Source organism: Macaca thibetana, chromosome 18 (genome assembly GCF_024542745.1).
Source record: "Macaca thibetana thibetana isolate TM-01 chromosome 18, ASM2454274v1, whole genome shotgun sequence".
NCBI lineage: Eukaryota > Metazoa > Chordata > Mammalia > Primates > Cercopithecidae > Macaca > Macaca thibetana.
The window spans coordinates 16,125,062-16,149,510 of NC_065595.1; the positions used below are offsets into that span (position 1 = coordinate 16,125,062).

At 39.5% G+C, this 24,449-nt stretch overlaps 1 protein-coding gene across 8 annotated transcripts in view; it reads right to left on the bottom strand.

Moving 5' to 3' along the window:
- Nucleotides 1–651: 651 nt before the first annotated feature.
- Nucleotides 652–24,449, bottom strand: part of LOC126941460 (serpin B6-like) — a 44,642-nt gene continuing 20,844 nt past the window's right edge. For 6 of the 8 annotated variants that reach the window (XM_050768111.1, XM_050768108.1, XM_050768109.1 and 3 more), the window contains 6 exons: nucleotides 21,850–22,024; nucleotides 20,624–20,773; nucleotides 9,424–9,541; nucleotides 8,141–8,283; nucleotides 3,276–3,431; nucleotides 652–1,909 (listed from right to left, as the gene is read on the bottom strand). In XM_050768111.1, coding sequence (XP_050624068.1) covers nucleotides 1,505–1,909; nucleotides 3,276–3,431; nucleotides 8,141–8,283; nucleotides 9,424–9,541; nucleotides 20,624–20,773; nucleotides 21,850–22,014 — 1,137 coding nt within the window. In that variant the 5' untranslated portion in view covers nucleotides 22,015–22,024 and the 3' untranslated portion in view covers nucleotides 652–1,504. Of the gene's footprint in view, nucleotides 1,910–3,275; nucleotides 3,432–8,140; nucleotides 8,284–9,423; nucleotides 9,542–20,623; nucleotides 20,774–21,849; nucleotides 22,025–22,701; nucleotides 22,813–24,449 lie in introns of all 8 variants that reach the window. The other 2 variants (XM_050768103.1, XM_050768102.1) reach the window with 1 other exon arrangement.

Genomic DNA, 24,449 nt, shown 5'->3' on the forward strand with positions numbered 1-24,449 from the left:
ACAACGTGGATGTTTCCTTATAATCCTCAGTCCAATTCTCTCCCTGAAGCTAGCTAGCTGGCTTTGGTGCAAAGGGAAAAGTGGGCCAGTTATGGAAAGAAAATATGGGTTGTGTCAGTGAAGTTCTGAGGGCTCAGGGTCTTTCTGGCTGCAAGGGGGTTGATGGAATAAGTCTTTTTAGCTGTGCCCTAGAAAACAATATAACCCTCCCTATTCAATCTAAATCATCAGTGTGTTCCCTTATCACTGATCACAGCAGTTGCATTTCAAGCCTGTAACACAAATGGCCACAGAAAGCTTAACGTCCTTTTCAAAAAATATTTCAAATATAGAACGACATGTGATGTTTACCCGTGAAGCTGTCTCAGACTACATTACTGTGAACAGAACATATATAATCATCTCTGCCTCCTGATAGCAAGTGTAAATTTTCAGAGAAAGTGGATAGTTGTACATTTGAATAGGCTTGTGACCCACTGATCCCTGTGAATGCAAACTATGATTAAAACAGAAACACCCGGGAAATTGGACTGAATTCTCACTGGTCTCAGTTAACTGCTCTCTCACCCTCTGTGCCAGCTTCTGAAGAGCTGGAATAGAAGTCGCTTCTGAAAATTTCTTTCCCTCCCTCCCTCCCTCCCTCCCTCCCTCCCTTCCTTCCTTCCTTTTTTTTTTTTTTTTTTTTTTTTGACAGAGTCTCGCTATCTCACCCAGGTAGCGCAGTGGCACTATCTCAGCTCACTGCAACCTCCACCTGCCAGGTTCAAGTGATTCTCCTGCCTTAGCCTCCCAAGTAGCTGGGACTATAGGCGTGCACCACCATGCCCAGCTAATTTTTGTATTTTTAGTAGAGACCGGGTTTCACCATGTTGGCCGGGCTGGTCTCAAACTCCTGGCCTCAAATGATCCACCCATCTTGGCCTCCCAAAGTGCTGGTTACAGGTGTGAGCCACCCTGCTGGGCCACTTCTGAGAATTGCTGAGTCCTGCTCACCATACTTCCTCCCCAGTCTCCATTTCACTTTCTATTGTTCCATTAAAAATGGGCCCACATTTGTCAATACTATTGAACAGAGAAGACAGAAAATAACATGTATCTTCTTGTGTTTGGGAAAACAGAAGGATAGCATTCTGTGAGGGTGGCACCATATACAAAGTGAAGAGATAGCAGATAACTCTGACAGTTGGAATATGTTGATGTGGGCAGTGGGGAGAGGGTTACACCTCATTTCAAGCAGAGGGGTTTGACTAAGTGGTCATTGATACCACCTGCAAAGTGACCACAAAATCCTTGGAGACAAGTTCAGACCCTAGAAAACATTTAACATGCAAACACACACATAAGGGTTCTCAACAAGAAATTTCAAAATTAGATTCCTAACATCTCATTTTTGACTGCTGCAATTATAAAGTCACTTTGGGTCACAGGCACACTATAAAGAGTGGAGGAAATGTAGGTCACTAAGAGAAAAGAGAAGGACTATATCCAATGACTACCTATGTCCTTATGGAGACGAAAACCGGCCACAGAAGAGAATACCATTGGTTTTGCTGTGCTGGATGAAGAAAAGGAAGGGATGGTCTGCACAGAACCTGAGGGAGTAACTGGCACAACATAAAACTATTTCTTCGGTGGTAGCTGCTGCTGCTTCTGTACCTTCCTCATTGACCTCCACAAAGGACTTGTGCATGACCTTGGACAAGTACAGATCCTTCTTAGATGACATTCCTGAGAAGTCTGCCCTGTCCTGTTCAAAGGCATCGACCATGCCCATACTGCGAAGGACGTCCTCCATGTTGTAAGTTTCCTCTAGTTTAAATCTAGGAAGGAAAACTTCCATCTCTCGTTCATGCATGTTGTCTGGGTTTGTCCATTCTATGAATCTCTCATAAGAAAGTTTTTTCTCCACCTAGAAGAAGAGTGTTGGATGTTTTAGGGTCTAGATCAGTGTTACCCAATACAGTTTTCTGCTATGATGTTAACGATGTATGGCCATGCTACCAAATGTGATAGCCATGAGCCAAATATGGCTATGGAGCACTAGAAGTGTGTGTAGTATAAAGGAAGCCTTGATTTTTAAAATGTTATTTAATTTTAACTAATGAAAATGTAAATAGTTACAGGTGGCTAGTGGCTACCATATTGGACTGCACACATCTGGATGACAGCACAGTAATGCTAAACCATTCAAATATGAATTGATTTTATATTTCTGTGCTTTGACTCTTCATTTCCAGAAACTTAGTCAAACCATTTCCCTGAGGCAGAATCTTACAGTTTGGCTGCATTCGTATAAGAACAGCTGTTCTTACAAAGTTTGGTGTTGTAGCTTAACAGCAGCATGTTGAGGTAGGATATCTCAGACTTGCCTTTTCTTCCATCTAAACTTTCTTCCAATGAATCCATCATCATTTTCTGTTAATTTAAATTTCCAAATCTCTCTCTCATCTGGCCCTTACTTCATCTCTGCTGCCACTACCTTCATTCAGGCCTTTGTCATGTCTTGCTTGAAAGGCATAGCAACATCCCTTCTGACCTATCTCTATTATCGATACTTCCAACTCATCCATTGAAGGCAAAAGGATTAGCTTTCTGGAAACTCAAATTACTCTCCAGCTAAATTTTTCATTGACTCTCTACAACCTTGCTATTCAGTGTGGTCCATGGGCTAGCAGCCTCAGCATCGCCGAGGAGCTTGGTGGAAATGCAGATTCTCAGGCTCCTCCATTCCAGTCTTACTAAATCAGAATCTTCTTTCTAACAAGATCCTCAAATGATGCACGGAGTCACAGCAGCTGTTCCCCCACATGACTGCTTTCTAAAGAGCAAACTTACAACTATGGGGCAAGGTTGTGGAGAAGACTACTAATATTAGTCAATGGCACACTCTGTGCATCGAAACAAATGCATTATATATACTATGTCTTCCATCCTATGACATCCCTCATAGGGAGGTACTGCCACCATTTTCCATAGGAATAAACAGCCTGAAAGAGTACAGATTTCTAAATTGTAAAGAAGGACATTGAACTCTGACCTGGTTCAGAGTTCAGAGTTGACCCCCAACCCGAGCCCATTCTAGGATAAGAGTATTTTCTAAATTGTGTTCAACACTTAGAACATCACCCCACTGGATGTAATCATGAAAACAGAAAAGGGCATGTGGCCAAATATGTCAGGGAAACACTGGTAAAAGCAAATTTTCAAAGTTTTTTTCCTAAAAGACTTGTGAGAGCCTTTACTATGATAAAATGCATACTTTGAACACTCATTACCATTTTCAAATCAGTGTTTTCATTGGGAAGCAAAATGATCATATTCAGTTCCTTTCCAACATAGGGAAGCACTAGAATTTGGCTGGATATTTTCCTTACATAGGTCATTTTAAAGATGGATTCCTTAAACATCATTTGCACAGGTTTTTCTTTGTTCTAGAAAGGAAACAGATACACATTAAGTTGAAGCACAAGAGTTGAATATTGAGCATAATCAACAGAGCTGGTCACTTTCTGCCCCTACAAATGCTTTCTTTCTTTGGTCTCTAGAAACCCGTATTAGACCCTTCCTTTACTGGTTCATGGTCATTACCTCAGTCTCCAAACACTGGGCTACCCAGGCCTCAATCCTTACCTTGCTTTCTGTTGGTGATCTTGAAGCAGATTAGGATATGCCACTCTGAAATATACCACCTTGGTTTAAGAATATTTTGAACTGAAGACATTAGAGTTCCTGAAATAGCCTATCTGCCTAAAAGCAGAATGTCCCCGAAAAAACTCAATTTTCATTATTCTCTTCCTTGGTAACAATTCTAATTTTCTTAGAGATGAAAAGTCTGCACACACCCAGCCAGACATTGTCACAAGCCTATTACCTCTGCCATCGATTCTGCTCCAAAAGGATCCATTTATCTTTCCACAAAAGGCATTTGTTTTTCCCAAGTGCCCTTTGTTCCCCTCCCTTTCTCCTACTAAGTTGGGTAAAAACACCACAAATTCTAATGACTTCTTCAAATTACTTATCACTGAGTTTTCCCATGTACGTGTGTGATGCACAAGTTAATAAATTTCTGTTCGTTTTTCTCTTGTTAATTCTCTTTTGTCACTCTACAAGGTCCCAGCCAAAGAACTTGCGAATATAGAGGAAAACGATTTCTTTTCACCCTTATCATTTCATTTAGTCTTATGAATTTAAATATAAAACCCAAATCTGCACCTCTGGCCTGGAGCTCACCTCAGTAGTCCAAATTCATAAATTTCACTGCCCTACTCAACATCAGCATCTGAACATATAAAACCAACCTCCAGTCTAACTTGTAACACTGGGCTCCTCACAACCCCTTCCCAATCTGCTCCATCTGTTTTCTGTCCCATCTCAGTTGAGGGGGACACCATCTTTCCAGTTGTCGGATACCCTGGAATGAATGTTGACTCCCATCTTTCTCTCACAACACATATCTGACCCTTGGCAAATTATATCAGCTCCATTTTTACAACGTAACCAAAATCTAACCTGTGCGTCCTACCTCCGCTGCTATCATCCTAGTCCTGGATGGTGCAATAAACTCGTAAGTGATTGCCTTATTTCTGCCCTTATCCTCCCTGTGATTATTCTCAACACAGGAGGCCGAGAGACCCTGTTAAGACATAAGTCACATCACTCCTCAACTGAAAACCCTCCTGACTCAGAGTGAAAGCTGAAGTCTTTGAAAAAACTGGCAAATCATGTCAGGAGCTTGTCCTCCACTGCCTCTCTGATCTCACCTCTTACTGCACTCCCTTTGCTTGTCTGCTACACTCAGAGTGGTTGCTTCACGGATCCATGGACAAACTATCTTAACTCTGCCCACTGAACTCATTCCCCCAGAACCTGTAACACATATGGCCTCACCTCCTTCTGTCCTTGTCTCAAATACCACCTCCTTCAGTGAGGGATTCCTTGAGACCCCTACCGGAAGTTGTGTTGCCCCACCTCAACTTTCTATCACCTTTTCTTTGTACCTGTCTCCATAGCACTGCTTTTTAATATATGTTTACTGTCTTTCTCCCCGACGAACATGTAAGCTCCATGAGGAGAGGGACACTTTGCAGATTTTGAACATGGCTGGAATAGTACCTAGCACAATACATGACATATAGTGAGCACTCAATCACTGTTCGTTAAATAAATGAAGAAACAAACTTAACAACAAAAATACTGAAAAAAAAAGAAAAATTAACACAACTTACTAGAAGAACACCACATCTGTTGCTAATGCATCCTCACACAGTAAGAATGATTCGAGGACCATGATTATATTCTACACAATAATTCTGCTCAATTGCTGAGTGAGTATCCCTTATCTGAAATGTATGGGGCCAGAAGCGTTTCAGATTTTGGATTTTTTTCAGATTTTGAAATATTTGTATTATACCTACTGGTTGGGCATCCTTAATCTTTTTTGTGTGTGTGTGTGACAGAGTCTCGCTCTGTCACCCAGGCTGGAGTGCAGTGGTGCAATCTCGGTTCACTGCAACCTCCACCTCCCAGGTCCAAGCGATTCCCCTGCCTCAGCCTCCCAAGTAGCTGGGACTACAGGTGTGCCCCACCATGCCCAGCTAATTTTTTGTATTTTTAGTAGAGATGGGGTTTCACCATGTTAGCCAGGATGGTGTCGATCTCCTGACTTCGTGATCCACCTGCCTCTGCCTCCCAAAGTGCTGGAATTACAGGTGTGAACCACTGAGACTGTCCCGAGCATCTTTAGTCTTAAAATCAGAGGGGAGGGATAGCATTAGCAGGGATAGCATTAGGAGATATACCTAATGTAAATGATGAGTTAAAGGGTGCAGCACACCAACATGACACATGTATACATATGTAACAAACCTGCATGTTGTGCACATATACCCTATAACTTAAAGTATATATAAAAAAAAAAATCTATAATCCACAATGCTTCAGTGGCCACTTTCTTTGAGCATCATGTTGGTGGTCAAAAAGTTTCAGATGTTTGGAGCATTTCAGATTTTGGATTTTCAAGTTAGGGACACTCAATGGTACTTAACTCTGCTGTTGTCAAATGAAAGCACCTATAGACAGTATTTTAGCATATGAACAAAGCTGTATTTCAATAAAACTTTATTTATAAAAATAAGTGATGGACTAGACCTGGCCATTGGGCATAGTTTGCCAACCACTGGTCTAGGAAAATTCCTCTCCCCACTTTCAGATCTCAATACCTCTAGTCTTGTGATATGAAAGGATCCAATCTTGGTCATTTGTGGTAACTCAATGATTCACTAAATTTGCAATTGTATAGGTAAGTTTTATTTTATTTTGTAATTAAAGAATTAAAATGAAAATGTATATCATCTCAAAATCTTCACCCTTTGAGAAAGTACATAGGTTGGTACACTTAACATTAATTGCAACTTGTTTTTTTTTTTTGGCGTGTGTGTGTGTGTGTGTGTGTGAAGACTAGAAAGCAAAACAGAATTCTTCATCTCCTTATAGCATAAAATAATTCTGGCCTGTGAGATAAAAAAAGTTTTCCTTCATGAGAAAAATGGCAGAACCTTAGAAAGACAAGATTTACTCTTCTTCCTCTGTTCTTGCTGCTTTCTCTTGCCTGGATCGTGTATCTAATGTCTGAACCAGCTTGTGACCATGAGGAAGTAAGTCATGGAAGTAATGAAGGCAGAGCAGAAGAGAGAGTGATTCCCTGAAACTTTCACTTACATCCCACATCAGCCTTGGCCTCTGCCCACCTCCAGAATTCCTATTGTGGAGGAAGAATATCAAGAGTTTAAACCTTGGCGTTGAGTTTTCTGTCAATTGCAGTTTAACGAAATCCTAACACAAATTTTGTTTAAAAAAATTCAAGGACAGAGGCCAGGCGTGGTGGCTCACGCCTGTAATCCCAGCACTTTGGGAGGCCGAGGCAGGCAGATCTTGAGGTCAGGAGATCGAGACCATCCTGGCTAACATGGTGAAACCCCGTCTCTACTAAAAGATACAAAAAAAAATTAGCTGGGCGTGGTGGCGGGCGCCTGTAGTCCCAGCTACTTGGGAGGCTGAGGCAGGAGAATGGCATGAACCCAGAGGCAGAGCTTGCAGTAGCCGAGTTCACACCATTGCACTCCAGCCTGGGCCACAGAGTGAGACTCCATCTCAAAAAAAAAAAAAAAAAAAAAAAAAAATTTAAGGACAGAAATAGTTTTCCAGGGGAAAATGGAACAGTTCATTTTAAAACAAAGCCAGAAAGAACATACATTCCTTGAGAAACCAAAGACTCAATCAGGCTCAGGTGGGCACAGAAGATTTACCTAGTGATTAATAATTAACTTAATCTATTCTGTCTACTTTTGAAAATATCCTGAAATCTCTAGAGTTAAACAAAAGAAAGAATAAACCAGATTTAGAGAAAGATAAAGGGCCTTTTGCAAATCATGTATTCCAAGTTGGAGGTAGCTAAACTCTATGTCTGTCCTGTGTAAGTGTTTTTGCTCACCTAGTTTTTAGGTTAAAATTTGTGCTTATTCATCTTTATTATCAACAGAAGACTGAACGTAATTCATTGGTTCAGTACTTGTTGAGCACAAGGTACTGGTAAGGTAGCAGTCTCTGCACTCAAATGGCAACAAACACAGTGGGAAAAGGGACACCGGATTCAACCACTGCAATGCCACCACGGAGCGGGAGGGATTGCTGTGACGGCTTGGAGGAAGAGACAGCTCAGGGAGGTGCACTGTCAGAGAGGCTTTCCAGAAGGAACAATGAAAGAAAGAAAGGCGCATATAGGTACTGTTGAGAAATGAAGATACAGAAATATGCGAGATCCAAGAGCCTCACACATCATACCACTCTTTGAACTTTATCTCACAAGTTTTGGGAAGCCAAGGGCTATAGACTCAGATTTGTGGTATAGATGTGAATACAGATGAGATAGGGAGCTGGACCAGAAGGCTGGGAGTATGTAGCCACTGTTGATGAGACACAAAAAGGAGATGAAGGGTAGGAGAAAGGCCCCTAGGTTTGGAGGGGAGTCCTGCTGCTGGACTACCAAAGGGTCATGTCAAAGCTACCAAGAGTCAAGTTTTAAAGCCAACGTGAAGACGGAGACTGTTCCCAAGAATCACCACCGAAATTGAAAAATATTCACCTTGCTAATTTTAAAAGGCATTTCCCTGGTCATCTCTTTCACAAACTGACTTTCCCAGTTTCCTTTGAAGTAGATGGCATTCACGAGAATCAGCTTAGTCAATGAATCAACTGAATCTGGAGAGAGCATCTCTGTAATTTTGCCTGTTAAGAAGAATTAAAGAACCATTTAGCTAAAAGTATTCCCTGATGATTTTATCAGGAGGGATATTCAGATTATGTCATCTGTTTGAGAAAGCAAGTATGCATGAAGGTAGTTCATGGTGTCCTAAAATATAACCATGTAAAGGGATGCTTATCCTCACAATGACCATAGTAACAACACTGCAACAAAAACTTGAAATAGAGCTCTTGTAATAAAAATAAACAGGTAGATATTAATGGGAAGAGGATGACCTGATAATATATAGCAAGGAATGATTGGTGCCTGTGGTTTAAAGAAATAAACATAAAAGACTGGCAAAAACGTGAGCAGTTGTAGCAAGCGTAAGAACAGTTTAAGAACTAAAGCCTAAAAAGGGCATCGCTGGCTGGATGCTGTGGCTCACGCCTGCAATCCCAGCACTTTGGGAGGCCGAGATGGGTGGATCGTTTGAGGTCAGGAGTTCAAGACCAGCCTGGCCAACATGGTGAAACCCTGCCTCTTCTAAAAATACAAAAATTAGCTGGGCATGGTGGCAGGTGCCTGTAGTCCCAGCTATCCTAGCTACTCTGGAGGCTAAGACAGGAGAACTGCTTGAACTCAACAGGTGGAGGTTGCAGTGAGCTGAGATTGTGCCACTTTACTCTAGCTTGGGCAACAGAGCAAGACTGTCTCAAAAAAAAAAAAAAGAAGGAAAGAAAGAAAAAAGAAAGAAAGAAAAGAAAAGAAAGGAAAGAAAAGAAAAGGAAAAAGAAAAGAAAACAAAAGACATGGCCAAGCATCCTGCCACATTACATAGATAAACCATAGCGCATAGGCAATACCAGAGAGGGAGGCCTTTAAATTCAAATGTTAATGCTATGTGTGAACAGAACCCTATCTAATATTAACAACAAAAATGTGTAGGTTCTTCTAGAAGAGATGTACTGCATATTGAGAGATATCACAGATAGATGATAAGAGCAGGGATAAAGCTAGAGAAAAGGTCTACACTCTGGCAATATTTCAGAAGCAAGTTTTTAAAGTTTGCATAGTTATTTAGAGAAAAAAAGCACTCCTTGTCATATGTGACAGTTTTATGAAGAAACTGACTGTAAGACTGTTTGAAATATTATTGAAATAAAATACCAATATGTTTTCACCTTCAGTTTTTTCAGCAATCCAGTTATTTATGTGTGTTCTGGACTTCTCTGTATCATTCAGGAAATCAAGCTGCTTTAGCTTTGCTTGGTAGAATTTGCCACAGGAATCTGTAAAACACTAGGAAAAACTGAGCAACATAATATCACAGCTAACAAGATAATTAACACCAACAACTTACTTCTTCATTGTGACACCTCAGAAAATCAATAATTTTATTATTTACCATATATAAATTCCAAACAAGTGTGAGAAATTAACCTAAAGTCCAAATTCTTTTCAGCTATTCCTAATCTTAGCTTATAAACTAAGTAATACAGTGATCTGCATATCAAATAATTTTCATCAACTGCTGCATCTTTCAAGAGAGTGGCAATGCATCAGTGAGATAATAAAAGGCACTGAGAAATCTCCAAGATGACATAACAATCCTTAACATGTAAGCACCAAATAGAGAAGCATCAAGATACATAAGGCAAAAACAAATGGAACCGAAAGGAGAAATAGATGAATCCACTATTATAATTGGAGACTTCAACATCCCTCTATCGGTAGTGGATAGATCTAGAAAGCAGAAAATGTGTAAAAACATAGTTGAACTCAACAACAGTCAACAAAGAGATGGATATAATTGGCACTGACTACTTTATCCAAGAAGAGCAGATTACACATTCTTCCCAAGCTTACATGCAACATTCACCAAAATAGACCACATTCTGGGCCACAAAACACATCTTAGCATATTTAAAATAATAAACAGCATTTTGATGTCTGCTTTCAGAGTGCAATGGAATTAATCTAGAAATCAATAAGAGAAAGATGGCTGAACAATTCAAAGGTACTTGGAGATTAAACAGTACACTTTTAAATAACACATGCATCAAAACAGAAATCCCAAAAGACACTAAAAACATTTTGAGCTAGGTGAAAGTGAAAACACACTGACAACACTAAATGCTGGCAAAAACGTGGAGCAACAGGAACTCTCATTCATTGCTGGTGGGAATGCAATATTGCACAGTAACTTTGGAAGACAGTCTGGCAGTTTCTTATAAAACTAAAAGTATGATTCAGCAATCATGACCCTTGGCATTTACCCAAAAGTGTGGGGAAAAACCTGCATGCAAATATTCATAGCAGCTTTATTCATAATTGCCCAAGTTGGAAACAACTAAGCTGTCGCCCACCACTCTGGTGGGCACGTTAATAATGGGAGAGGCTATGCATGCACCTTCTGCTCAATTTTTCTGTGAACCTAAAACTGCTTTAAAAAATAAAGTCTTTTTTTTATTAAAAAAAAAAAAGGCTTCAAGACACTGTGACTATAGAATCTGTCACTTCTGTAAACCATTACACTCGCTGAGTAACGATTACACAGCAAGTGCTATGTCTGCATCTACATTTTAGAACAACGGAATATGAAACTGGGTCTGTTTGTTTCATCAATTAGATGAATAAAGTATATACTCCTACACTAGCAATTTCTGTCAGATCTTGCTGCAATGCTATGAAAGTTGTAAACTCCAGTGTCCAGAGTGGTGCCACACAAAGCTATTGAATGCTAAAAATATGGCTAGTGGGACTGAGGAGGTAAACATTTACTTTAATTAATTGCTTTGAAACGTTCATAACCACATGTGGACAGTGGCTGTGATTCTGGCTGTTTTAGAGTATGATCAACTTTACAAAAAAAGCCCAGCCCTTTGGGAGGCCGAGGTGGGCAGATCACCTGAGGTCAGGAGTTCAAGACCAGCCTAACCAGCATAGAGAAACTCCATCTCTACTAAAAATACAAAATTAGCTGGGCATGGTGGTGCATGCCTGTAATCCCAGCTACTGGGAATGTTGAGGCAGGAGAACCTCTTGAACCCGGGAGATGGAGGATGCGGTGAGCCGAGATCACACCATTGCACCCCAGCTTGGGCAACAAGAGCCCAGGCTCCCCCTCCCAAAAAAAAAGTCCAAACTATAATCTGTTAATTTATTCTATGGAATTATAGGATATTCATGAAAACCTACATTATGCCATATAAAAGCAGAATCTGTGGAGGAAATTAAATGGATTGAAATAATTAGTTTGTTGTTCACGCACTATGGAATTGTTTCCTAATCTTTCTCGCCTACTGCTCACTGGTAAATATTTAATCCCCCTTTTCAGGTTTTGGTTTTTATACAAAATTTTATACTTCCATTTCAGTGCAGCATTGGAGAGGAAATATGACGGTAGTTACGAACACAAGTTCTGCAACTTATTAGCTGTGGGATATTCAAAAAATTGCTTAGTCTTTTTATGCCTCCATGTTCTCTCCTGTAGAACAGGGAGGCAGTAATAGCTATACCTCACAAGATAACTGTGAATAACTGATGAATTATTTTCACTTTATCATGTAACATTTTTGAATTTTCAGTATGCTTCATGCATTGCATAACTGATCTGTATACATCATTTTATTTAATCCTCCCATAATTCAGGCTTTGCCAATTTTGCTGGCTCTGCTTGTTTCTCAATGGTTTCGAAATTGGTTAAATTTCTCAATCTAAGAAAACAATCTGAAAGAAAACTGGTGAATCACATATTGTGGACTTGTTGCGGCACTAGGTGATGTTTTCAACTTTTCAACTTTTAAAAATAATTGTCAGTTAAATTAACTTACTATTTTAGAAGCCTTGAAGAATAAAACTAAAAGAACATCTAATTATCTACTGCTGTTGGTCTTGGATTTTGGAAATACGAATAAATAAATAAATAAGAAATTAATGATAAATAGTTGACAAGTATTTCTCATTTCTTTATTTTGTATTACAATATCAAAATAACACCTTAAAGATCAATTTTTTTAAATATCCACCAAAAGTATGTATTTATATGTTGGAGTTTTGTTTTTCTTTATACAGAAGGCTAATAAAAGGTGGTAATAACCTAAATAGTAGCTAAGACTATAAAAATAAGTGAAATGCATCATAAAATCACACTATAATGTACAACTCTCATAAATATTCAACTTTATGCTTCACAGCCTTTCTTGTATACCAGTTGGTTTTTAAACAATTAATTTAGATTTTGAAACAAGTTTAAAAAATAATGAAAAAGTCATGTAACACAGTAAGAGTGATATCCCAAACATAAAGAATTCTTGTAAATCAATAAGAAAAACATCCAGCCCCATGGAAAATGTGCAAAGGAAATATAAATAGGTGATTCACAGAAAAGTTAGAAATGTTCAGTTCACATAGAATAGCTGTTCAACAATGAGAACACATGGACACAGGAAGGGGAACAACACACACTAGCACCAGGAGGGGTTTGGGGGGTGAAGGAAGGGAGAGCATTAGGACAAATAGCTAATGCATGTGGGGCTTAAAACCTAGATGACAGGTTGATAGGTGCAGCAAACCACCACGGCACAAGTATACTTATGCAACAAACCTACACGTTCTGCTCTTGTATCCTGGGAACGTAAAGTAAAACTTTTTAAAAATGCACTTAAATTTCACATTCTGCTCCATAATATAAACAGCTGATTAAACAGTTTGATTAGAAAGAAAACAAAAGCTGTTCAATTCCATTAATAATCAAAATGGTGTTTTTGGTGCTTTTCTTGCTTTATGGATATTAGCCCTTGTGTATCATATACGTTGTAATCATTTTATCTCAGGCTACCTTTTTTTTAACTTTTATTTTTGGTTCAGGAATACATGTGCAGGTTTATTATATAGGTAAATTGCATGTTGTGGGGGTTGGTGTACAGATTACTTTGTCACCCATCACTAATAAGCATAGTACCTATTAAGTAGTTTTTGGATCCTCATCCTCCTCCACCCTCCATCCTCAAGTTGGCCCCAGTATCTGTTGTTTTTTTATTTGTGTCCATGTGTACTCAAAGTTTAGCTCCCACTTAAAAGTGAGAAAATGCAGTATTTGGTTTTCTGTTGCAGTGTTAGTTTGCTTAGGATAATGGATGTCCAACTCCATCAATGTTTCTGCAAAGGATATGATCTCATTCATTTTTATGGCTTCATTGTATTCCATTGTATATATGTAGCGCATTTTTAAAAATCCAGCCTACCACTGACCACTGATAGACATATAGGTCGATGCTATGTCTTTGCTATTGTGAGTAGTGCTGCAATGAACATATGTGTGCATGTGTCTTTATGGTAGAAGAATTTATATTCCTTTGGGTACATACCCAATAATAGGATTGCTGGGTCAAATGGAAATTCTGTTTCAAGTTCTTTGAGAAATCTCCAAATTGCTTTCCACAATGGCTGAACTAATTGACATTCCCACCAACTATTTACTTTCCTTTGCAGCCTTGCCAGCATCCGTTATTTTTTGACTTTTTAACAATGGCCATTCTGACTGCTGTGTGATGGTATCTTATTGTGGTTTTGACTGGCATTTATCTAATGATTAGTGATGTTAAGCATTTTTTCATGTTTGTTGGCAAACTTTTGAAAACTGTCTGTTCATGTCCTTTGCCTACTCTTTAATGGAGTTATTTGTTTTTTGCATGTAAAACAAAATTCTTTAGATTCTGGGTATTAGACCTTTATCAAATGTATATTTTGCAAATATTTTCTCCCATTCTGCACGTTGTCTGTTTATTGTCTTGGCAGTTTTCTTGCTGTGCAGAAGATCTTAAGTTTAAATGGGTCCTATTTGTCGAGTTTTGTTTTTGTTGCAGTTGCTTTTGGTGTTGTTATTGGGAAAGATTTGCTAGTTCCTATGTCCAGGGTGGTATTTCCTAGATTATCTTCAGAGATTTTACAGTTCTAGGTTTTACATTTAAGTCTTTAACCCATTTTGAGTTGATTTTTGTGTGTGATGTAAGGAAGAAGTCCAGTTTCAATATTCTGCATATGGCTAGCCAGTTATCCTACACACATTTGTTGAATAAGAGTCCTTTCTCCATGGTTTGTTTTCTTCACATATCAGATGGTTGTAGGTGTGTAGCATTATTTCTGGGCTCTGAATCCTGTTCCATTGGTCGTTGTGTCAGTTCTTTTACCAGCACCATGCTGTTCTGGTTACTGTAACCTTGGAGTATAATTTGAAGGCAGGTATGTGATGCCTTCAGCTTTGTTTTTTTTTGTTTGTTTGTTTTTGTTTTTTTTGAATTCTTTTTTTTGTTTGTTATTATACTTTAAGTTCTAGGGTACATGGGCACAACGTGCAGGTTTGTTACATATGTATACATGAGCCATGTTGGTGTGCTGCACCCATTAACTCGTCATTTACATTAGGTATATCTCCTAATGCTGTCCCTCCCCTCTCCCGCCTCCCCACAATAGGACCCGGTGTGTGATGTTCCCCTTCCTGTGTCCAAGTGATCTCATTGTTCAATTCCCACCTATGAGTGAGAACATGCGGTATTTGGTTTTCTGTTCTTGCGATAGTTTGCCGAGAATGATGGTTTCCAGCTGCATCCATGTCCGTACAAAGGACATGAACTCATCCTTTTTTCATGGCTGCATAGTATTCCATGGTGTATATGTGCCACATTTTCTTAATCCAGTCTGCCACTGATGTATATACTGGTTGATTCCAAGTCTTTGCCATTGTGAATAGTGCTGCAATAAACATACATGTGCATGTGACCTTACAGCAGCACGACTTATGATCCTTTGGGTATATCCCCAGTAATGGGATGGCTGGGTCAAATGGTATTTCTAGTTCTAGCTTTGTTCTTTTTGCTCAGGATTGCTTTCACTATGTGGGCTGTTTTTTTGGTTTCATGTAAGTTTTAAAATAGTTTTATTCTAATTCTGTGAAGAATGTCATTGTAGTTTCATATAAATAGTTTTATATAAATAGCATTGAATCTGTTAATATAATATAATACATATAATCATATAGATAGACCACTAATCTTTTGTATGGTTTTGCATGTCTCAATTGCCTTTAGTTAGGCCCTGGTTTTGGTTTTTTTGTCTTCTGCTAGCTTTGGGGCTGGTTTGCTCTTGTTTCTCTAGTTCCTCCAATTGTAATGTTATGTTGTTAATTTCAAATCTTTCTAACTTTTTGATGTGGGTGTTTAGAGCTATAAACCCCCCTCTTAACACTGTTTTGGCAGTGTCCCAGATATTCTGTTACGGTGTATGTTTGTTCACATTAGCTTTAATGAATTCATGGATTTCTGTCTTACTTTCATTATTTACCCAGGAATCATTCAGGAGCAGGCTGTTTAATTTCTATGTAATTGTGTGGTTTGGGGCAATTTTCATCACATCGATTTCTATTTTTATTGTACTGTGATCCAAGAATGTGGTTGGTATGATTTCATTTTTCGGAATTTGCTGGGTATTGTTTTATGCCTAACTGTGTGGTCAATTTTATAGTATGTGCCATGTACAGATGAGAAGAATGTATATTCTATTGTTTTGGGGTGGAGAGGTCTGTAGATGTCTGTTAGGTCCATTGATCAACTATTGAGTTCAGGTCCTGAATATCTTTGTCAGTTTTCTTCCATGATTGTCATCTAATACTGTCAGTGAGGTGTTATTTTCTCCCACTATTATTGTATGACCTCTTCCTAGGTCCTCTTATTGAATTGAGTCTTTTACCAATGTGCAATACACTTCTTTGCCTTTTTTGATCTTTGTTGGTTTAAAGATTGTTTTGTCTGAAAATAGAACAGAAATCCCTGCCTTTTTATGTATTTCATTTGCTTCATAGATTTTTTTTCTCTATCCCTTTACTTTGAGCCTATGTGTGTATTTGCATGTGAGACTTGTTTCTTGAAGATAGCATACCATTGGGCTGGGCATCTTTATTCAATGTACCACTCTGTGCCTTTTCATTGGGGCATTTAGACCATTTACATTTGAGGTTAGTAGTAGATTTGATCCCGTCATCATATTGTTAGCTGTTTATTATGCAGACTTCGTTGTGTGGCTGCTTTATGGTGTCATTGATCTATGTATTTACATGTATTTTTGTAGTAACTGGTAATGATCTTTCCTTTCCATATTTAGTACTCCCTTCAGGACCTCTTGCAAGGTAAGTCTGGTGGTAATGAATTCCTTTAGCACTTGCTTCTCTGAAAAGGATCTTATTTCCCCTTTGCTTATGAAGTTTCGCTTGGCTGGATATGAAATTATTGGTTCAAAATTATTCAAAATTATTTTCTTTAAGAAAGCTAAATGTTGCCCCCCGCCCCAATCTCTTCTGGCTTGTAATGTTTCTGCTAACAGGTTTGCTGTTAGCCTGATAAGATTCCCTTTGTAGTTGACCTGCCCCTTCTGTTTTTTTCTTCTTCATTTCGACTTTGGAGAATCTTATGATTATGCGTCTTGAGGATGGTCTTCCTGTGTAGTATTTCGCAGGGGTTCTCTGCATTTTATAAATTTGAATGCTGTCCTCTCTAGCGTTTGGGGACATTTTCATGAATGATATCCTGAAATACGTTTGCCAAGTTGCTTGGTTTCTCTCTTTCTCTTTCAGAGATGTCAATGAGTCATAAATTTGGTTTCTTTACATAATCCTATATTTCTTGAAGGTTTTGTTGATTCTTCTTTTTTTATTTTCTTTATTTTTATATGAATGAGTTATTTTGGAAAGCCAGTCTTCAAGCTCTGAGACTGTTTTCTCATGTGATCAATTCTGCTGGTAATATTGCAATTTCACTGTGAAATTATTGTAGAGTGTTTTTCAGCTCTAGCAATTCAATTTCTTTCTTTCTTATAATGGCCACTTTGTCTACGAGCTCTTGTATTGTTTTATCGTAATCATTAGGTCTCTTGGATTGGGTTTTGACTGTCTCCTGTATGTTGATGATCTTTGTTCCTATCCGTATTCTGAATTATGTTTCTGATGTTTCAGCTGTTTTGGCTTGGCTAAGAATCATTGTTGAGGAACTAGTGTGACTGTTTAGAGATAAGAAGACACACTTTTTGAGTTACCAGAGTTCTTCTGCTGGGTCTTTCTCATTTGTGTGGGCTCATGTTCCTTTGGTCTTTGAGGTTGCTGTGCTTTGGATAGATTGTTTTGCTATTTTCTTCTTTGATGAACTTGGAGGTTTGATTACAGCACAAGATGGTTTTGATTGATGGACTCTGATTCTAGTCTACTCCTGGGTCTTTGGGGTGCTCCTTGTGATCACTTTCTCCATGCCTGTGTTTCTTTTGTTGGGTGTTCTGGTCCATAGGGCTCCCTCAGTCAGGGCCCACAGCTGGCAGACAAGCTGTATCCTTGCCAGGTCAGTCCTAATCTGCTGCCCCTGTGCTTCCTGGGGAAACACAGAGTTACACCTTCCAGCAGAGTTCAAGCGGAAGTGGAACCACTGGGCTAGAAGCCCTAGTGAATGTGGCCCATCTGCCTATGACAGGCAGGAGTGGATGGACTTGCCCACCCTGCCATTCAGGTGTTTCCAGGGTGACAGGGGTCTGTGCCTCTCGACAAACTTAGGAAGAAGCAGGACTGTTGGGCTGGAAGCTATAGCAAGTGTGGTTTGCCTGGCTACCAACCAGAAATGACTGCTCTGCCTTCTGGGTGCTTCCTGGGACAACAGAAAGCTGTCACTGCAAGATGAGTTCTCACAGAAGTAAGACCACTGGACTGGAAGCTTTAGTAGGTATTACCTGCCTGGCTACCGGTGGTAGGGGCGGGTGGAGTCACACACTCTGCCCACCATGTGCTTCCAGGGGCAACAGAAAAGCTGCATCCACTGGCTGAGTTCACACAGAAGCAGCAGCATTGGGCCAGAAGCTCTAGCAGGTGTTGCCAGTCTGACTACCAATGGCCAGGGTAGGCAGGTCACATGCCCTGCTCTCCAGGTTATTCCTGGAACAACAGAAGACTGTGACCTCCAGCTGAGTTCATACAGAAGGGTGACCACTGGGCTGGAAGCTACAGGCAGCATTTCCCACCTGGCTACCAGTTGCAGGCGTGGGTGGGGTTGCATGCTCTGCCATCTGGGTGTTTCCTGGGATGATAGGAACCTGTGCCCAATAGCTGAGTTCACACAGAAGTTGGGCTGGCTGTTGGGCCAGAAGCTCTAGCAGGCATTGTCCACCTGGTTACTTGTGGTGGGGGAAGTTGGGGTCACACAGCATGCCATCCAGGTGTTTCTGGGGACAAGATAAAACTGCACCCTCCAGCTGAGTTCACACGGAAGTGGGACCGCTGGGCCAGCAGCTCTACCAAGCATTGCCTTCCTGGCTATGAGTGTTGGGAGTGGGTGGGGTCATGCACCCTGTCATCTGAGTGTTTCCTGGGAAAACGTGAGGCTGCACTCTCCAGGTCAGTTCACACAAAAGCAGGACCACTGGGCAGAAGCTGGCACCAAGCCCTGTCTGGTAAGGAGGGGCGGAGCAAACTTACTGCTCCCAGGCACTGCAACTGTGGCTTCTAATGGGGATGTGACACCAGTGATGGTCTGCTTCGGGGCCTAAGGCTTGTAGCAGTCTCCTTGGATTCGAGAGTTGCCCCCACAATACGTCCAGGTGGCTCTCTGCCTCAGTCTAGAAGTGCAGTGGTGGGGTATTAGGGGTCAGGGGGATCCTCTCGTTCCCAATCATGCACAGGTCCTGGTGGACAGCGTGAATTCCCCTGGGGCTCTCACTCACTCACCCTTTCCTATGTTGAACAGAATCTCCTGGCTCCACGCTGAGCTCAGACAGGCTGGTTCCTGGATTCCTTCCTCTCTGATCTCTGTGCTCCCCTCCCGCCTTGATGGAACCCAGTGTAATTTCTCAGATGTTTGATCGGTGTGCAGTGTCAGTGTTCATTACCCCTTCTATTTCTTCTCATGTGTACAGCGGTATACAGGAGCTGCTTCTAGTCCGGTATCTTGGTTGGCCCCACCCTTCCAAAGGTTTGTAGGGTTATAATATGCAGTGCTGTTGATAGCAGGTGGAAATGAGCACTTTACACATATGCTTTGGGGAATGTAAGTGGCTATAATACCAGTAACAGCAATTTGGCAATATTTATTAAAGCTTCAAAGTTTCATTCCCTTTCTCCCTTCTGCACATCCATTTTAGACAGTAACGAATGCACATGAGCACAAAATCTTGTACAGGGATATTAGAGTCTGTAATGGTCCAGATTAAATACAACCGAAATGCTCAGCAATAAGGGAAAGGTTTACTCCATCACAGTACAGTCCTACTCAGGAATACTAGAAAATGGGTAAAAAGAGTGACATAGATACACATATGCGGAGATGGAAAGAATTTAAGACGTATTGTTAAGTAAAAAGAAACAAAGTATAAAACAATATGTATAGTATAATAACAATGTAGGGGGAACCTCACAAAGCAAAATTTCTGTATGTGAAGCAGGATAGACTTCAAATTTATAAAAGCTTCAGACATTGAGAAGAGGAGTATTGGAGTTAGAGGTTAATGAGGGTTCTTGATTTATATGTGTTACTTGCAGTTTTGTGTAAGAAATTACTTGAGTACCTTTGTTTTTGTTTGTTTGTTTGTTTGAAATGGAGTCTTGCTCTGTCACCCAGGCTGGAGTGCAGTGGCGCCATCTCAGCTCACTGCAACCTCCACCCCCAGGGTTCAAGGGATTCTTTTGCCTCAGCCTCCCAAATAGCTGGGATTACAGGTGCCCGCCACCACGCTCGGTTAATTTTTGTATTTTTAGTAGAGACGGGGTTTCACCATCTTGGCCAGGCTGATCTTGAACTCCTGACTTCATGATCCACCCGCCTTGGCCTCCCAAAGTGCTGGGATTACAGGCGTGAGCCACCGCGCCCGGCCGAGTACCTTTGTTTTTAAAAGATAAAAAAGTCAGTAAAGGCTTGTCAACAAATAGAGCCAAGGTAGTTAGCTAAAGTATGTTTTAAAAGATTTGCGGTGTCTAAAAATCCAATCAAAATATTTAAATGCATAAAAAGCTAGAAAAGTGTCATGATGCACAAAAAATTAACAACATCTGCAAAGTGATTACTAGAAATACTCATTTTGATCATTTCTTTGTTTCGGCTGATTCATCTCCAATTGTGCTATGCTCTGTGTCAGTTCTTTTATAAAGATTAAGTCATTTAAGCTTCGTGAAAGTCTTGTCAGTATTTGCTATAAGACTTATTTTACAGACAATAAAACAAACAGAGGAGCCATGTGAGGTTAGGGAATGAAGTTGTGAATTCAGACCCACCTGTATGAATTCAGAGCCCACATTCTTTCTACTACTATCCATCACATTGCTATCTTTATTTTCTTGATAAAACATAAAGTACAACTTACTGTGTGGAAGTCATAAGACTTTTCTCCGAAGAGCCTGTTAGCAGTTTTAAGCAAGTACTGAGTACCAGTTCTGTTAATTTCAGCAAGAAGTGACTGAAAACCTTGGTGAATATCTCCATCTTCACCTCCAATTTTACTAAAAGAGAGTGCCTGAAATTTTTAAAAACAAATAAAATTTTCAGTATTCCCTGACATCAAAAATAGGCACAATGCTAAATTCAACATTAAGAGATTTATAGATCCTTACTAGAGCATAAAAGATGATTAATCTAATTTATATGATTTGGCTATGTCTCCCCCCAAAATCTCATCTTGAATTATAATCCCCATAATCCTCACATGTTAAGGGTGAGACCAGGTGGAGGTAATTGGTCATGGGGGCAGTTTCCTCCATGCTGTTCTCATGATAGTAAGTGAGTCTCTCAAGAGCTGATGGTTTTATAAGTGTCGGGCATTTCCCCAGCTTGCACTCACTCCATCCTGCTACCCTGTGAAGAAGGTGCCTCCTTCTCCTTTGCCTTCTGCCATGATTGTAGGTTTCCTGAGGCCTCCCCAGCAATGTGGAACTGTGAGTTAATTAAAACTCTTTCCTTTATAAATTACCCAATCTCAGGTATTGCTTTATAGCAGTATGAGAATGTACTATTACACTAATTAAAGATAGAAAGTGGGTTGACATCCACCCATTCTCCCTACCTATAGCTCTTCTTAAGCTTCCCTATAATCACTTCCTATGTAAAATCAATATTTTTGCAAACCCTAAAAAAATGATTCAGGTTACTTAAACGCTCACTGTTTGTGGTACTTTGTCTAAAAACACAGCTGCCAAACATGTGTTCTGTCTCTGCATACACATGGTGCTCCTGACACCAAAAGATGGAGTCTCCCTCCCCTTTGTTAGGATCTGGGATGGCCCCATGACTTACTTTTAACAAGAGAATGCAGATGTAGCTCTGTTCTAAGCCTAGACCTTAAAAAGCCTGGCAGCTTCCACTTTGACTCTCTTATAACCCAGCTACCATGATGTAAGGATGCACAAGCTTCCCTAAGGAAAGGCCATGTGGAAGGGCTCTGGAGGAATGAAAAGACTTGCTTGTAGGGTACTCCCGACCCCAGCCACCAAGTAGCACCAAGGCCCAGATATGTGAGACCTTCTTGGACCTTCTAGACCAGCATTACTGATAAATTAGTAGCATTTATTTTTGTCTTGAAGTGGCTCTAAGTACCTGAGACATCTGGGCTGCAGTGTTTCCCTTCGCTCCCATGAAGACCATGGCCAAGGCTGACGACATGCTCATGGGTGAAAAAAATATGTTGTTTGAGTTGTTTTCCCCTAGCTTTTTCAAAAGGTTTAATGCAAAGGTGCCGTTTGCTTCTGATAGAGCGTCCATGACAGTGAGCCTGAAACAATGGATTTTAAAACAATTTTACATCAATATGGGCTTACTATGTATTGCATTTTCACTTTATTTATTAATAGAGTGGATACTTTTCCTCAGTGAACAAATAGGTACACATACAAAAACTAAAATGGGGCTTTTGATGCGTAATTTCATTTGATCTGTACAACCTGATGGGGTCGGTGCAGCGAATATTTGCATTTTACAAGCAAATAAATGGAGTCTTCACTGTGTTGGTATCTTGCCTCTGAGGATACCCAGCTACAAACAGCAAGGCAAGGATTAGCAACCAGGTCTGTGGTTGCTGAGGAACGCTGTAGATCTAGGGTTCCTCTTAGTCTCTTAATCAGCATGGTACAAGGTTTTTTTTTTTTTTTTTCTTTTTTTTTTTTTTTTTGGAAAAAGCAGAAAGCAAGTTAAAGCTATCTTTTTAAAACATGAAATTCATAAGTACAAAAACTATTAATTTCCAGCACTGGTAAAATAGGTATTCCTTCCTGTACTCTACAACTGATTATGTAAATATTTTCAGAGTGTAATTTAGAATTATATTTTAAAAAGGAAGGAAGGAAGAGAGGGAAGGAGGAAGGATAGAAAGAAGAAAATGCCAAGAAAATATTTATACATTCAGAATAAAAAAAATTCATTTCAAAGAATTTCACTGAAAGTAAAACTCACATGTACTGATAAGAAACGTTTTGCAGAAAGATGACTAGTGAAGCACTTCATATGCTACAGAGATAATCTTTAAATGGCCAACAATAGAGAACCAGTTAGATTCTGTCATATCTGTGATTGAATATAAATGAAGATTAATGTTAAGTGTAAATTAGAAATAAAGTTACATATAATTCACAAATAGACTGGAAAGAAATACTGAATATCAAATACTTCTGGGCAATGGGTAATTTTGATGTTAGTTATGTTCTCCTGTATTTTTGCATTTTCTGCAATGTGTGTATATTCTTTTTAGTGTGATTTAGTCAGATTTGCTCTTTATGAAATTAATGAACTGGCACTTAGTTGTAAAGTCAAATAATTCTAGGAGAGACATTATACAAATCAAGAGGCACCTTCCCATTCCTCCCAACTTCCTAGAAGCAATCAATCACAAGTCAGCTTGCTCTTTCTCCTGGCATTTACCTCCATGTTTAGCTATAATAGGTGTATACTACTGTTTTTGACCTAACAATTTTAGACATCGTCTATTGCCTTCCTAATTTAGGGAATTACATCCCTTACTTCAGTCACTGCACTTCACCTCCTCTATCCAAGTGTTTGCTTTAGTGCAATTAAATAGTATTCATAGCTAAGCCAAGTAGTGAACAATTAATCCATTTCTCTTCTCACATAACTCTGTTTTTCCTTATGTTAATATTTCTTCCACCTCACTTTCTTTGGCTTTCTTTTATATATAGCAAATTTGTCCCCAAGTGTTCCACCAATCAGTCAAACCTTTTCAGTAATTTCTTCATATGCTCAACCACATATGAATAATCTCAGTCCCACTGCTCGTCTCCCACAGTCTCTCATCCTGCTGGTGTGCAGGTTTCTTTAATCTGTAGGATTTTCATTCCCAAAGCAGAATTTTCATAAGCAGAGAATAACTTTCCCTACTACTATACTTTAGTTAGTGGCCAACTTATTGTCAATTTGGTAAACATAAACTTTTACTTTAAACTTTAAAGCACACTACTAACACAGCAAATAAAATATTTTTAAACTTTTAAACTTAAGTTTAAAAGTTTAAAAATAAAATAAAAGCTTTTCTAGGGCCATACCAGTGACAAAACTGAGATAGATATTCCATTTTGGTTTCTAAATATATTATGATGTAAATTACATTGGTATTTAAATACGTTACATACCTTTCTTTTCTAAACATTCTTGCATTCAGAGGCTGTCTGCTGGGCTGTAATTGTACTACCCTTCTCTTTCATAATTCCAATGTGTTGCATCTATTGCTATTAATCACTCACATTGCTGACTATTCCTTTCTAAACTCACTTCTCTTTAGTGTGCAGCATCCCTGTCTCATCTAAGACAGCCCTTTGCCAATGTCCTTTGTTTTGAACCCTAATGCCTTTTCTGCTTCATTGCTTATTCCTTTGTTTGGCTAGAACAATAGTTTTCTAAGACAGAATACATACATTTTGATTTATTGCATATCTGAAAATATTTATATTCTACTATTAGATACTATTGATTGTTCGGCTGGGACCAAATACGAATGTTACTTTTCACATCAGTCTTATAAATCACAACAGGGAGGAGACAGCTCTGGGTCACATTCCTGTCATCAGACGCAATTAGACCCCAGAAGCAAGAGGACCCTCATCTGACCCAGTTTCCCCCCAGCATCTAAGTACGCCTGACAGCATCTGAATATTAATTTTCTATAAGTTCTGTTTTCCAAGCTTACTTTT